General features: G+C 32.4%; 1 protein-coding gene across 1 annotated transcript in view; it reads left to right on the plus strand.

The window, feature by feature from the left end:
* Positions 1 to 4: 4 nt before the first annotated feature.
* rasal1a (RAS protein activator like 1a (GAP1 like)) overlaps positions 5 to 16,757 on the plus strand; it is a gene marked incomplete at its 5' end in the record, with an annotated part of 31,834 nt that continues 15,081 nt past the window's right edge. The window contains 6 exons of the mRNA XM_073819899.1: positions 5 to 152; positions 4,406 to 4,470; positions 4,552 to 4,664; positions 10,620 to 10,812; positions 10,888 to 11,025; positions 13,377 to 13,521. Of these exons, the coding sequence (XP_073676000.1) occupies positions 5 to 152; positions 4,406 to 4,470; positions 4,552 to 4,664; positions 10,620 to 10,812; positions 10,888 to 11,025; positions 13,377 to 13,521 (802 nt within the window). The remainder of the gene's footprint in view (positions 153 to 4,405; positions 4,471 to 4,551; positions 4,665 to 10,619; positions 10,813 to 10,887; positions 11,026 to 13,376; positions 13,522 to 16,757) is intronic.

Below are 16,757 nucleotides of genomic sequence, written 5' to 3' on the forward strand. Positions count from 1 at the left end.
GGACGATCCCACAACCCTGACCCTGCTGGAGGAAGTGACGACGGTGGAGAGCCGGCAGGACGTGGCCATGACACTGGTGAAGATCTATCTGGGTCAGGGTCTGGTGGTGCCGTTCCTGGACTACCTCAACACCAGAGAGGTCCACAGCACCAGTACGTGTGTGTGATTGGTGTGTAGGCGATGTGACGACTGCAGTCCAGCTATATTTACCCACAGTTCCCCTCGCTGGCGTGAAGTCATCTCAACTTCTCCTCTCTCATTAATGATGTTTTGTGTTGCGCGAGCGCGTGGGTTTTTCACACTCGGCTGGTGTTTTATGTTGCGTTTGTACCGCGCCGATGACAAACAGAGCGCCTGCGTTTCTATAGCAACTCCACAGGAAGCAGCTTCAAAAGGAAACGGAACGATCATAAGACAGGAATGTTCGTCAGTGACCTACGGAAGATTAAAGAGAGAGAAAACCGTCGCACAATTTACAACTCCAGCAGAAAGAGTTTTAATACTATAGCCAATATTCAATAGCCAAAAATACATTTTGTGGGTCAAAATTATTAAGAACTTCATTTGGACAACTTTAAAGGCAATTTCTTTTGCACCCTCAGATTACAGATTTTTAAATAGTTGCATCGCGGAAAAATATTGTCCTATCCTAGCAAGCCGTACATCAATGAAAAGCTTTATTCAGCTTTCAGATGATGTATAAATCTCAATTAAAAAATGATTTAGCAAATTTATGCATGAGAACTCATAAGGCTGCATGATTTGGGGGAAAATCAAATAGCAATTTTTCAAAGAAAAAAAAATTAATTGCAAATTTAAATATGATTTAAAAAATGAATATATAATAATGTGTATATATATATATATATATATATATATATATATATATATATATATATATATTATTATTATTACAGGTATATCAAAATGGCTATAAAATAAATATTATACTACTACTACTACTACTACTAAATACACTTATGCATTTAGCAAATGCTAAATGATCCTAGAAAATGCATGCTATTGTTTATTTAGTACTGACCTGAATAAGATATTTCACATAAAAGATGTTTACATATAGTTCACAAGAGAAAATAATAGTTGAATTTATCAAAATTACCCGGTTCAAAAGTTTACATCCCCTTGATTCTTAATACTGTGTTGCTACCTGAATGATCCACAGCTGTGTTTTTTGTTTAGTGATAACTGTTAATGTAACTGCCGGCTGGTCTTCAGAAAAATCCTTCAGGTCCCACAAATTGTTTGGTTTTCCAGCATTTTTGTGTATTTGTACCCAACAATGACTGAATGATTTTGAGGGTCCATCACTGAGGACAACTGAGGGACTTGTATGCAACTATTACAGAAGGTTCAAACACTCACTGATGCTTCAGAACGAAACACGATGCATTAAGAGCTTTTGGAATTTGAAGATCAGGTAAAATTTCTGGGAAACATGTAACTATCATCTTCTTATTCCTCTTCGCTCCGGGCGGAGCATAGGGCTTCTACGGTCTGCCTCCAGACAACGCGGTCTTGGCTTTTCCTCTTGGCTTCTTTCCAGGTGATGTTGATTTTCTGGAGTTCGTCTCTGGTGATTCTTCGCCGTGAGTCTTTGGGCCATCCGCTGCGTCTCGCACCATGGGGGTTCCATTCAAGTGCGTGTCTTGTGGTGTTTGACTCTGGCTTTCTCAGTGTGTGTCCAATCCATTTCCATTTTCTTCTTTTGATGGTTGTTTCCAGTTCTTCCAGTATTTGTCTTTGGCCACCAGATGCCACATAGACGTCTTAGCTTTTTGTTGATGAATGGTTGTAGTTTGGCCAAAACACCCTTGTTTATTTTCCATGTTTCACATCCATACAGAAGGATGGTTTCGACACTGAAATTAAAAATCCTTAGCTTTGTTTTCAAGGAAATGGCTCTAGATCTCCAGACTGTTTAGGGTGGAAAACATTTGTTGTGCATTTCTCTTCCGGGCCTTTACATCATCTTCTGTTCCTCCAGAATTTGAAACTATGCCACCAAGGAAACGGAACTGATCTACTCTCTCAATGGTCTCTTCTCCACATTTGATCACATTGGTATTTGCAGGCGTCTCATTTGCAACTCTCATTTCCTTGGTTTTGTCCACATTTATTTTAAGACCCACTCTCTCTGCATTTCTCTTCAAGGTGTTTACTTTCTGTCTCATATGTGCTACTTTGTGGCTTAGCAAGCACAGGTCATCTGCAAATTCTATGTCCTCTAACTGTCTGGTTAGTGTCCACTGGATTCCTGTCTTCTCGCTTCCATAGGATGGGCGTGTGATCCAGTCCAGCAGGACGAGAAACAGCAGAGGGCTTAGCAGGCAGCCTTGTTTTACTCCTGTCTTAACCTCAAATCCTTGTGTTGTTGTTCCATCATGTATGACGCTGGCTTCAAAACCATTATACATCACTTTAATCATCCTGACCATTTTGTCTGGCACTCCATAATGTCTCAGGAGGCTCCAGAGTGTGGCCTGGTCCACTGAGTCAAAGGCTTTCTCGAAGTCCACAAAGGTCATGTAGAGTACGGTATTCCACTCGAGGGATTGTTCTATCATTATTCTCAGTGTTGCAATTTGGTCGCAACATGGTCTTTCGGCTCGAAAGCCTGCTTGCTCGTCCCTTAGCTTTAGGTTTATTGTTTGTTTCATCCTCTCTAGGATTACTCGTGTCATGATTTTTGCTTGCAATCACCAGTAGCATGATTCCTCTCCAGTTCTTGCAGTGGCTGAGATCTCCCTTTTTAGGAAGTTTCGCCAGCAGTCCTTTATTCCATTCTTTGGGAATTGATTCTGTGACCCAAATCTTGAGTAGTAGTGAGTGAAGGGCATTTACTGTCACTTCACCTCCAGCTTTCAGTGCTTCAGGTGGTATACAGTATTATCTGCTCCGGCTGCTTTCCCATTTTTGGCCTCTTAAGGGCAGTACTAAATGAAAACAAAAAGAAATTCATGCAAAATAAGCAAAATGTACACAACTTCATACTGTTCAAAAGTTTTCACCCCCGGCTCTAATGCACGGCTTTTCCTTCTGGAGCATCAGTGAGTGTTTGAACCTTCTGTAATAGTTGCATATGAGTCCCTCAGTTGTCCTCAGTGTATAAAGATGGATCTCAAAATCACACAGTCATTGTTGGAAAGGGGTTAAATACACAAAAGTGCTGGAAAAAGAATTTGTGAGACCTGAAGGATTTTTCTGAAGAACAGCAGGCAGTTTAACTGTTCAGGAAAACTGTCACTAAAAAAAAAAAAAAAAAAAAAAAAAAACACAAGCTGTGGATCATTCAGGTAGCAACACAGTATTAAGAATCAAGTAAACTTTGTATAAATCCAATTATTCTTTTCTCTTGTGGACTATATGTAAACATCTTTTATGTGAAATATCTTATTCAGGTCAGTACTAAATGAACAATAACATGCATTTTGTATGATCCCTCTGGTTTGGTAAAATAATTAACATTTTGCAGATTCTGAAAGGGGGGTGTAAACTTCTGACCTCAACTGTATGTTGTGATTTTGGTTTTATTTAATTAATCGTGTGCCCTTAATTACTCATACTCAGTGTTGGGGAAAGTTACTTTTAAAAGTAATGCATTACAATATTAAGTTACTCCCTAAAAAAGGAACTAATTACGTTACTTAGTTACTTTTTATGGAAAGTAATCCGTTACATTACTTTTGCGTTACTTTTTTAAAATCTGGGCAGGGCTTGTTTGTTTTCAATATAAAAAGTTGTGTTTTTGGCAAATGTAAAAGCCTTTTTACACCAAAAGCCTCAGGCTTAGAGAAAAGTAAAATCACATCTGTACAGTAGACCGCAGAAGAAAAAAATGTCAACTCTTCAGCAATAAAAAAAAGGAAATTGTTAGATTATCTTGAGTCATTTTTGCTTATTAGTATGGATGAATTGGATCATCGAAAGTTGGCAGCAAAGACATTGGTTAATAAAATGGGATTAAATACATACAGGATATTTGTATTATTTAACATATTTAATTACTTCAGGTTTGTGTTGAGTTTAACTGTTTTTATTAATTTTGAGGAATACTATATCTGTTTTTTTTAGTAAGTGAGATGAATTAATGCATGTTCACATTTATTCTAGAACTAAAGTAACATCTTACGATTTCTCTCAACATGAGGACAGGAGAGCTTTTAATCAATAAATGGGGGAAAATGTAACTGGCGTTACTTATTTGAAAAAGTAACTCAGATATTTTCTTGTCAATTAAAAAGGAATACGTTTACTAGTTATTTGGAAAAAGTAATATTATAATTTGCGTTACTTGTAATGCATTACCCCCAACACTGGTCATACTTACATGTATGAGGAAATGTTGAGAAACACATGAAGAGAACTTCCTGTTTCTCCCCAACAGCAGATCCAAATACACTCTTCAGGTCCAACTCACTGGCCTCCAAAGCTATGGAGCAGTTCATGAAGGTGTGTGCATATCTACATGTGAAATATAAACTTGTGATTTTTTACATGTGAATGTATTCAGACGGTTTATGTGTTTCTCAGGCTGTCGGGATGCTGTATCTACATGAGGTTCTGAAGCCCATTATTAACCGCATATTTGAGGAACGGAAATACGTCGAGTTGGATCCCTGCAAGATAGACCTCAACCGCTCCAGGTGTGTAGAAACACACACACACACACACACACACACACACACACACACACATATAACGGTAGTTCATTCATGCAGTATATCATTAGATGAAACAGCCATGATCAGGGAAAATAACTGTGTTGCCAAGCAACAGCAGTGAACTCTCCAAACTTTGGCTTTTAGATCTATGTATAGCTTGAGAAATGTCACTGAGCACCAAACGTTGCCAGCTTTTATATTTGAAAAATATCATATACACCGTAGTGTTACGATACCAACATTTTGACTCCGATACGATACCTGACTAAATTTTTTCTATACTACTGAAATGATACTGCAACATAAACATAACGACAGGTAAAGTAAATAAATAATAGATGATCCAAATGGAGGTTACAAGTGTTTTATCTATTTAAAAAAGCAATTAATCTGCCTTTAAATAATGAAATATTTTTTTATTATTATACAATTTTAATTATTTTACAATAACAATTTATATCATTATATAATCTATTTTTGTTATTTAATCTTTGTTATTAAGGCGAGACACTGCAGGTGAATAGGGTAAAAAAAAAAACTAATAGTTATTGCTTTGCTTACCCAGTTGATTAATTACATTGATAATTGCAAACATTTTTTGTATTACAAGTTGTGTAAAATGTTAGGTTTAAATATGTAAATGAGCCATTATTTAATGAAATATGCGCTAATTTGCATACATTTCTAGTGCAAAAATCTAAACACTGGATGAAGTCAGTTTCAAAAACTCTTGTTTAATTATTATTATTTTTTTTTTGATATATTAAAGTCAAATGTTTTTACAGAGGGGATCTCATTTTGTCACTCCATAATTCAGAAAAAAATTAAAATGGACAGGAAACACTATATTTTCTTTTTACCATTTTTGGGGGAATAAAATGTTGTATAAAATCAAGCAAATTATATATGAACAAATCCCTCTGTAAAAACCTTCAGGATATAGACAGGAATAAAAATGTCAAGTTTGGACAACAAATGAAATAAATAGGGCCCTATGAAATTTGATTAATTCCCAAATTCCATTTTATTTTTTCCAAATTCATTTAGATTTTTCTGAATTCCATTTTGAATTTTTCTAGATTCTATTTTAATGGTTAAAATAAAAATATGAATTAAAAGTATGTCTAATTCATTGAAATCACGAAACCTACATGCTTTAACAGCAATTTCTTAAAAGTTTAACAAAAATGAAATTTTAAGGCCCTATAAAATGTTTTATTGTTTTGATCGCAGTCTGCATTCAGTTTTAATAGTTTCATTCGATTTTAATAATCACAAGCATTTCTAATTAATTTATAAAGATTAATTAGATTTTATAAAGAATTTTTACTTTTCAGAAATACTTATAAATAGTATAATTTTCTTGTAAATACATTCTGACAAATTATTTTTCTGGTAAATATTTCTTAAATATTATTTTAATAATAATTTCATTACAGTAGTAGTACTATTATTACATTAACTTTTATTTTGATGGGTTGCTGCCTTTATGTTTCTGTTTGTATATGATATGGGGAATGTTTTTTTTTCCTAATAAAAAGTGAGACCTTTTTAGTGCAACATTAATACACCGTCATTTCAGAAGTTTGTGGTCGGTAAGATGTTTTCGTTGTTGATAGTCTTTTCTGCTCACAATGGTGTGAAAAAGTGCAATATTATTAGAAAACAAAAATGTTTTCTATCCACCTTTTTTTCCTGTAAGAGTGGGCGAAGCCATTTGTAAATTTAATGGGTTTGGATTTTGGTCTCATCCACGTCCAGATGTTTTTAGCAGGGCAAAACAGGTCATTTAAATTGAATTTAATAAATAAGCTTTCCATTGATGTATGGTTTGTTAGGATAGGACAATATTTGTCTGAGATACAACTATTTGAAAATCTGCAATCTGAGGGTGCAAAAAAATCTAAATATTAAGAAAATCACCTTTAAAGTTGTCCAAATGAAGTTCTTAGCAATGCATATTACTAATCAAAAATAAAATAAATGTATTAAAAACTATACAGATATATTTAAATTGACCAAATAAAAATGACTTAAAACTTCATAAATGATAAATAAAACTACAACTGAAATTAAAATGAAATCTGAAAATATAAAAAATAATTTGAAAAACATATAAAAACTATATTACTCTAATTTCAGAATAAAAAATTCCTAATAATTTACTTACCCCCTTGTCATCCAATATATCCATGTCTTTGTAGTTTTTTGAGGAAAACATTGCAGGATTTCTCTCCATATAGTGGACTTCTATGGTGCCCACGAGTTTAAACTTCCAAAATGCAGTTTAAATGCAGCTTCGGAGGGTTCTAAACGATCCCAGCCAAGGAATAGGGGTTTTATCTAGCAAAACGATTGGTTATTTTAAAAAAATAAAACATTTATATACTTTTTAACCTCAAATGCTCATCTTGTCTAGATCTGCGATGCAAACGCGTACTCTGTGTATTTCGGTTCAAGACAGTTAGGGTTTGTCGAAAAACTTCCATATCATTTTTTCCTCCAACTTCAAAATCATCCTACATCGCTGTTTTACCTTTTTTTGTAAAGGGTGTTTGACCTCCTTTGCATGTTTACTTTGTAAACACTGGGTCAGTACTTCTGCAGCGATGTAGGACAAGTTTGAAGCTGGAGGAGAAAATGAGACGGGAGTTTTTCGACATACCCTAACTGTCTTGAACCAGAATACAGAGATCACGCAGAGCTAGAGAAGACGAGCATTTTGGGGTTAAAAGGTATATAATTTTTTTTTTTTTTTAAGAAAACAATGGATTGTTTCACTAGATAAGACCCTTCTTCCTCAGCTGGGATTGTTTAGAGCCCTTTGAAGCTGCATTTAAACTGCATTTAGACAAGATGTTCTTTGTTTAGTCGTAAAGAAATTATGTCTTTAGAGGAAAACATTTCAGGAATGTTCTCCATATAGTGGACTTCTATGGTGCCCCCGAGTTTGAACTTTCAAAATGCAGTTTAAATGCAGCTTCGGAGGGTTGTAAACGATCCCAGCCAAGGAATAGGGGTTTTATCTAGCAAAACGATTGGTTATTTAAAAAAAATAAAACATTTATATACTTTTTAACCTCAAATGCTCATCTTTTCTAGATCTGCGATGCAAACGCGTACTCTGTGTATTTCGGTTCAAGACAGTTAGGGTTTGTCGAAAAACTCCCATCTCATTTTCTCCTCCAACTTCAAAATCATCCTACATCGCTGTTTTACCTTTTTTTGTAAAGGGTGTTTGACCTCCTTTGCATGTTTACTTTGTAAACACTGGGTCAGTACTTCTGCAGCGATGTAGGACGAGTTTGAAGCTGGAGGAGAAAATGAGACGGGAGTTTTTCGACATACCCTAACTGTCTTGAACCAGAATACAGAGATCACGCAGAGCTAGAGAAGATGAGCATTTGGGGTTAAAAGGTATATATATATATGGATTATATATAAATAATGGATTGTTTCACCAAATAAGACCCTTCTTCCTCAGCTGGGATTGTTTAGAGACCTTTGAAGCTGCATTTAAACTGCATTTAGACAAGATGTTCTTTGTTTAGTCGTAAAGAAATTATTTGGATTTTGGTCTCATCCACGTCCAGATGTTTTTAGCAGGGCAAAACAGGTCATTTAAATTGAATTTAATAAATAAGCTTTCCATTGATGTATGGTTTGTTAGGATAGGACAATATTTGTCTGAGATACAACTATTTGAAAATCTGCAATCTGAGGGTGCAAAAAAATCTAAATATTAAGAAAATCACCTTTAAAGTTGTCCAAATGAAGTTCTTAGCAATGCATATTACTAATCAAAAATAAAATAAATGTATTAAAAACTATACAGATATATTTAAATTGACCTAATAAAAATGACTTAAAACTTCATAAATGATAAATAAAACTACAACTGAAATTAAAATGAAATCTGAAAATATAAAAAATAATTTGAAAAACATATAAAAACTATATTACTCTAATTTCAGAATAAAAAATTCCTAATAATTTACTTACCCCCTTGTCATCCAATATATCCATGTCTTTGTAGTTTTTTGAGGAAAACATTGCAGGATTTCTCTCCATATAGTGGACTTCTATGGTGCCCACGAGTTTAAACTTCCAAAATGCAGTTTAAATGCAGCTTCGGAGGGTTCTAAACGATCCCAGCCAAGGAATAGGGGTTTTATCTAGCAAAACGATTGGTTATTTTAAAAAAATAAAACATTTATATACTTTTTAACCTCAAATGCTCATCTTGTCTAGATCTGCGATGCAAACGCGTACTCTGTGTATTTCGGTTCAAGACAGTTAGGGTTTGTCGAAAAACTTCCATATCATTTTTTCCTCCAACTTCAAAATCATCCTACATCGCTGTTTTACCTTTTTTTGTAAAGGGTGTTTGACCTCCTTTGCATGTTTACTTTGTAAACACTGGGTCAGTACTTCTGCAGCGATGTAGGACAAGTTTGAAGCTGGAGGAGAAAATGAGACGGGAGTTTTTCGACATACCCTAACTGTCTTGAACCAGAATACAGAGATCACGCAGAGCTAGAGAAGACGAGCATTTTGGGGTTAAAAGGTATATAATTTTTTTTTTTTTTTAAGAAAACAATGGATTGTTTCACTAGATAAGACCCTTCTTCCTCAGCTGGGATTGTTTAGAGCCCTTTGAAGCTGCATTTAAACTGCATTTAGACAAGATGTTCTTTGTTTAGTCGTAAAGAAATTATGTCTTTAGAGGAAAACATTTCAGGAATGTTCTCCATATAGTGGACTTCTATGGTGCCCCCGAGTTTGAACTTTCAAAATGCAGTTTAAATGCAGCTTCGGAGGGTTGTAAACGATCCCAGCCAAGGAATAGGGGTTTTATCTAGCAAAACGATTGGTTATTTAAAAAAAATAAAACATTTATATACTTTTTAACCTCAAATGCTCATCTTTTCTAGATCTGCGATGCAAACGCGTACTCTGTGTATTTCGGTTCAAGACAGTTAGGGTTTGTCGAAAAACTCCCATCTCATTTTCTCCTCCAACTTCAAAATCATCCTACATCGCTGTTTTACCTTTTTTTGTAAAGGGTGTTTGACCTCCTTTGCATGTTTACTTTGTAAACACTGGGTCAGTACTTCTGCAGCGATGTAGGACGAGTTTGAAGCTGGAGGAGAAAATGAGACGGGAGTTTTTCGACATACCCTAACTGTCTTGAACCAGAATACAGAGATCACGCAGAGCTAGAGAAGATGAGCATTTGGGGTTAAAAGGTATATATATATATATGGATTATATATAAATAATGGATTGTTTCACCAAATAAGACCCTTCTTCCTCAGCTGGGATTGTTTAGAGACCTTTGAAGCTGCATTTAAACTGCATTTAGACAAGATGTTCTTTGTTTAGTCGTAAAGAAATTATGTCTTTAGAGGAAAACATTTCAGGAATGTTGTCCATATAGTGGACTTCTATGGTGCCCCCGAGTTTGAACTTTCAAAATGCAGTTTAAATGCAGCTTCAAAGGGCTCTAAATGATCCCAGCCGAGGAAGAAGGGTCTAATCTAGTGAAACAATTGGTTGTTTTCTTAAAAAAATGTAAAATTTTTAGACTTTTTAACCTCAAATGCTCGTCCTGTCTTGCTCTGCCTGAACAGTTAGGGAATGTCAAAAAATTCCCATCTCATTTTCTATATAAATTGTCATTTTTTTTTAGAAAACAACTGATTGTTTCGCTAGATAAGACACTTCTTTCTCAGCTGGGATCATTTAGAGCCCTTTGAAGCTGCATTTAAACTGCATTTTGGACGTTCAAACTCGGGGGCACCATTGAAGTCCACTATATGGAAAAACATAATTAAAACTGAAGAAAGAAAGACATGAATATCTTGGATGCCAAGGGGCGGGTATATTATCTGTAACTTCTCCTTTGAAAACAACTGTGACCTTCACTCTCTGCAGACGTATCTCATTTAAAGGCTCTGCGTCGGAGGCCGAGGTCAGAGAGAGCAGCGTTGGGCTCCTGCAGACGTATCTGAGCAGCATTATGGAGGCCATCGTCAGCTCTGTTTCCCAGTGTCCTCCTGTGATGAGAGTCGTCTTCAAACAGCTCCATAAACGGGTGGAGGATCAGTTTCCAGAGCCTGAGAATGAGGTGAGGAGCTGGTCAGACTCTTTCAGTGATAATGATGATGGTTGAGGTTTTACTCACGGTTTGTGTCTCTTGTAGGATGTGAAGTATTTGGCCATCAGCGGCTTTTTCTTCCTGCGTCTGTTTGCTCCTGCCATTCTGACGCCCAAACTCTTCCAGCTGAGAGACCATCACGCCGACACCAGGACCAGCAGGACGCTACTGCTGCTCGCTAAGGTACGGCACACAAAACAATGCACAGTCACATCTCAAATTCAGCTTTATGATAATAAAATGTGCAGTTGACCATTAAATGCTCTCTTGAATGAAAATGAAACACTCTCCACAGATCTAATGCTGCCTTCAAATGCACCTTACAAGTTAAAAAGTTGTTAAAAAATAAAAATAAAAAATCTTTATTATTACATAACAATTTCATGTTGGAAAAATCATATTGTTGAATTATATTGTTTGTTTTTCATTTCAAATAAATAAAATAGAATCAAATAAAACATTGTTTAAACTTGAAGTGCTAAAATAACTACAACTAAAACAAAAAAAAAAAAGAATACAATATATAGACATTTAAAAGTGACAAAACCAGACAATAAAATTACTAAAACTTAAACTAAAATTAAGATGAAAGCTAAAACACATCTCATTCATAGTGAATTTTCATTTCTATTATTTATGCATGCATTTATGTTGGAAAAATCAAAATTTTTATGTTCTATATAGTTTATCTTATATTTATGTTTAGGTATGTGTTCATGTAAATTTTTTCTATACTGTAAATTGGTAATTTTTTATTTATTTTTATGTAATTTTCATGCATTCATTTTGGGGGAAAACAACAATTTTTATTATATTGTTTATTTAATATTTATTTTAATATCATTTTCATTTAAATTATTTATGCATGCATTCATGTTTTTCCCCTATATTCTATATTGTTTATTTTACATTTATTTTTATTTCCATCATTCATGCATGCATTCATGTTAGAAATTTTTTTTTCTTTTCTTTCTGAGAATTTTTTCTTTAATATTTATTTTTCAATCTTTTCAATCATTTATGCATGCATTCATATTGGAATGTTTTTTTCTCTATTCTATATTGTGTATTTTATTTTTATATTATTTTTTATCTCAGTCATTCATGCATGCATTCATGTTAGAAAAAAATATTTTATTATATATTGTTTATGCATTTTTATACATATTCATTTCAGTCACTTATGCATGCATTTATTTCAATATGTATTTGGTATATAATTTTCATCTTAATAATTTCTGCATGCTTTCATGTTGGAAGAATTTTTTTTCTATATTGTTTATTTCACATTTATTTTTATATAATTTTCATTTCAATCATTTATGCATGCATTCATGTTGGAAGAAATATTTTTGTTCTATATTCTATATTGTTTATTTTACCTTTATTTTTATATTATTTTCATTTCAGTCGTTTATGCATGTATTCACGTTAGAAAAAGCTATTTTTATTGAATTATATTATATATTGGTTATTTCTTTATATCATTTTATTTTAATAATTTATGCATACATAAATGTATTGCATTTATTTTATATGCATTTATTTTACATTTATTTTTATATTATTATTTATTTTTATATTTTTTCATTTCAGTCATTCATGCATGCATTCATGTTTGAATTTTTTTATTTTATTATATATTGTTTATGCATTTTTATATATAATAATTTCACTTATGCATGCATTCATTCCAATATGTATTTGGTATATAATTTTCATTTTAATAATTTATGCATGCTTTCATGTTGGAAGAAATATTTTTTTCTATATTCTATATTGTTTATTTTGCATTTATTGTTTATTTCATTTTCATTTCAGTCATTTATGCATGCATTCATGTTAGAAAAAAACATTACATCTTGTTTATTTTTTATGTATTTTTTCAGCCACTTCTTTCTGCATGCATTTATTTTGGAAAAATCATCATTATATTCTATATTCTCTATATTTAATATTTATTTTCATATAATTTCATTTTAATTATGTATACATGCATTCATGTAAGAAAAAATCATAATGTTTTATTATATTCAAACTTTAACTTAGCTTTTACTTTTATTGTTTTTACTTAATTCATTCATGTTGGAAAAATTAATTTTTAATCATTTTCTGTTTCATTTTTTAACATGTCCTGTTTCAGTTGAAAATTGCATAAATTAAAAAATAAAATAAAAAAACACATTTATCAGTGCATTTCGTAAGATGTTCAAGGAATCAGTTTAGGAATTAATAGTGGTTGCATTTAAAATAAAGAACATTTCAATTCGATATGTGGAAATGTGGGCGACACTTTACATGCACTTTAAAAATACATAAGAGGAACTGACTGAATATTGTCACTGTGGCTGAAGGGTAACTTCACACAATGAGGGTTACCATCTGGGCCAATTTTGAAGCACTTGGATGTTGAAAGAGGTGTTTGACCAGTTTAATCAACCACACATTTGCAGTGTAAATGGGTTAATGACATGCTGTCTGGTCTTCACTCACCCACTCACACCTGCAGCTCTCCATCTTTCCGTCTCTCTCAGGCTCTTCAGAGCGTGGGGAACCTGGGCCTTCAGCTGGGTCATGGGAAGGAGCAGTGGATGACCCCTCTGCATCCCATCATCCTTTGCAGCGTGGCTTCCGTCAAAGACTTCCTGGATAAACTCATAGACATCGATCACGACGCCGGTGAGTCGCCATGACGACCGGACACAAATATCACAGCAACTTATTACCATGACAACAGACAATTAATTATGAACACTGTTTACTAAAAATACTTTTTATAATTGCATCAAAACTGAACCAGAGTTATTGTCATGATCTAAAACCATTAAAACATGTTCACAACATTAAATAAAAATAATATGAAATACAATTTTAAAAAAAAAGTTTTAGGTAGTTGTCAACATTTTTCATGTACTTTTAATTGTAGTTAAAGTACTAAAGTACAAAATATCTTCATGGGACATGATCTTTACTTAGTATCCTAATGATTTTTGGCATCAAAGAAAAATCGTGTGCTACCTAAGACTGTTTTTGTGGTCCAGGGTAACGTTTTTAACAAAATGCTGCCTTGATAAGTATAAAATAATTTTTTTTTAATATTACAAATCTTACTAATCCCAAAATTTTGGAGCAGCAGTGTATATATAAAAAAATATATATATAATTTATTATAAAAAATTATATATAAGGGCTAGGGTAGGGGGATTTATATATATATATATATATATATATATATATATATATATATATATATATATGCATTTTCTTTTTTTTTTTTTTTTTTTTTTTTTTTCCTTTATTCGGAGTGCAAAAACATACATTGTAAATGCAGAGACAAAAACAACAACAACTAAACAAAACAAGAACAAACAAAAAACTATACTAATCACAAAAAAAACAACAACAATGATAATAAATGAAAAATGAGAACAAGACAATCTGAATAATAATCATGTATAAGTAGTAGTAGCAGTATAGGTAGTATTAGCATGTTCAAAAATAATAGAAATGGCCATAAATCGGAGTAACAACAATAACACCAAAGGTGGTGATGATATGGTTAATATTTTGTGATGACAGTAACAGTAATATCAATAATAACAGTAATCATCATCATCATAATAATAATAATAATAATAACAATAGCAACAATAATCCCAAGGATGGTGGTTACAGTATGATGTGGTGATGATGGTAACAGTAATATCAATAATTATAATAATAATAATAATAAAATAATAATAATAATAAACAATATCAATTAAAAAAAAAATAATAATAATAATAATAATAGTATTAATAACAATATTAAAGTTTGAGTTGTAACAATGATATTTTGTGACGATGTTTTGTGATGAAGGCAACAGTACTATTACTATTAATAATAATAATAATAATAATAATAATAATGATGATAATAATAATAATAATAATAATAATAATCATATAATCACAATAGTAATTAACTAAATATATGTACGCAGGGAAATATACTAATGAACCATACCCAACACATACCACACCTATCCTTGCTTCTGTGTCGGTGTGCATTTTTTTTTTTTTTTTTTTTTTTCCTCCTTCCTCCTTTCCATTCAAGGCAGCATTGTAGACATCATATGATGTATGTAAGTTTGACCTCAAGTGGTGCATTAAAAGAAGAGTGCGGTGCATTAAAATCAATATGTGGTGCATTAAAAACATGAGTGGTATTTGTTGGGTGCAGTTTTAATTTATTTATATTTACAAATTTTTAATTATGTATATTTAATGATGTAATCTTCAGTAAACTGTTACCGTCCATACAAAACATCATCCCATCAATTTATTACTTTTCAATGTTTCTCTGATATAGTGATACAATAAATGAAAACAACAACAACAATAATAATAATATTAAAATTAATAATAATAATAATAATAATAATGAAAACACTCATGTTACTAATACCTTATATAAATATGAATAATATTTTGTGAATATTTAAAGATAAGTGTGTCAGATTTGTAAGAGTTGACTGAGGTCTGATATTGGATGTTGCGATTCTGATGTATAAGGAGATGAAAAATATTCTAGGGAGATGTATTCTGTAAGCAAATTTTTCCAGTGTGTTATGTGAATGGTGTTTCGGGATTTCCAGTTCAAGAAGATAGTTTTCTTGGCAATGGCTAGAGCTATGAGGAGTATCCTTTTGTTTGTTATTTCCTGATTGAGTGTTGATAGATCGCCCAGTAGACAGAGTGAAGGGGATAATGGGATGTGACAGCCCAGGAGGTGGGATAGGGATTCAGTGACATCTTCCCAGAATTGTTTAATGGGTGGGCAGTGCCATGTGGCGTGGATATATGTGTCCGGACTATTTTGTGAGCAGTGCACGCAAGTTTCTGATGTGAATCCCATTTTAAACAGCCTTTCCCCAGTGTAATGTGTTCTATGAAGGGTCTTATACTGTATGAGCTGAAGGTTGGCGTTTTTAGTCATGGAATAAATATTATTACAAATTTGAGTCCAGAAGTCGGTATCAGGAGCAATAGAAAGGTCTTTTTCCCATTTGGTTATTGGTAAACTTAAGGTTTTATTTGAATTGGTTATCATTTTGTATAATTTAGAAAGTAATTTCTTGGGGGACGATATATTAACTAAATCTGCTACTGTGGAAGGAAGGTGAAGATTGATGGTTCTGTTATTGATTTTAGATAAGACAGCTGATTTGAGTTGCAAATAAGTCAAGAATTGATTGCTCCCAATACCGTACTTCTGGACTAGGTAGGAAAATGGAACAAGTTTGTTTGACTGAAAAATGTGATTAATATGTGTGATACCCTTATCTGCCCATTTATGAAAATTTATGATAAATATATATATGCATTTTCACAAATGCAACATTTTTATTTATTATTACATTCTATATTGTTTGTTTATTTATATATATATATATATATATATATATATATACATACACACACACACACACACACACACACACACACACACACACACACACACACACACATATACAGTATATATATATATATATTAGCTAGTTGCCAATGCAACATTTTTCATTTACTTTTAGTTTTAGTTGAAGTACTAATAAATAAACCTAAAACTATAACTTAATAAAAACTAGGTAGACATAAAAAAAACTTTACATTTAAAAAAATAAAAATACATTTAAAATACAAATTTGATATAAATGTAAATATACAAATAAATTAATAAAATAGTATATTAGTAATAATAGTAGTATATTAATAATATTAAAATAACAGTGACCTATTTGTATTTTTAATTATTGCGCTTATAAAAGTTATTTCATGTACATATTTTTAAAATGTGTACATTATATATAAAACAAAGTATTTTATAAATTGTATATATTTTTTAAATGTGTATACACTGCTGCTCAGAAGTTTGG

This window comes from Garra rufa, chromosome 15 (assembly GCF_049309525.1).
Source record: "Garra rufa chromosome 15, GarRuf1.0, whole genome shotgun sequence".
NCBI classification, from domain to species: Eukaryota; Metazoa; Chordata; class Actinopteri; order Cypriniformes; family Cyprinidae; genus Garra; species Garra rufa.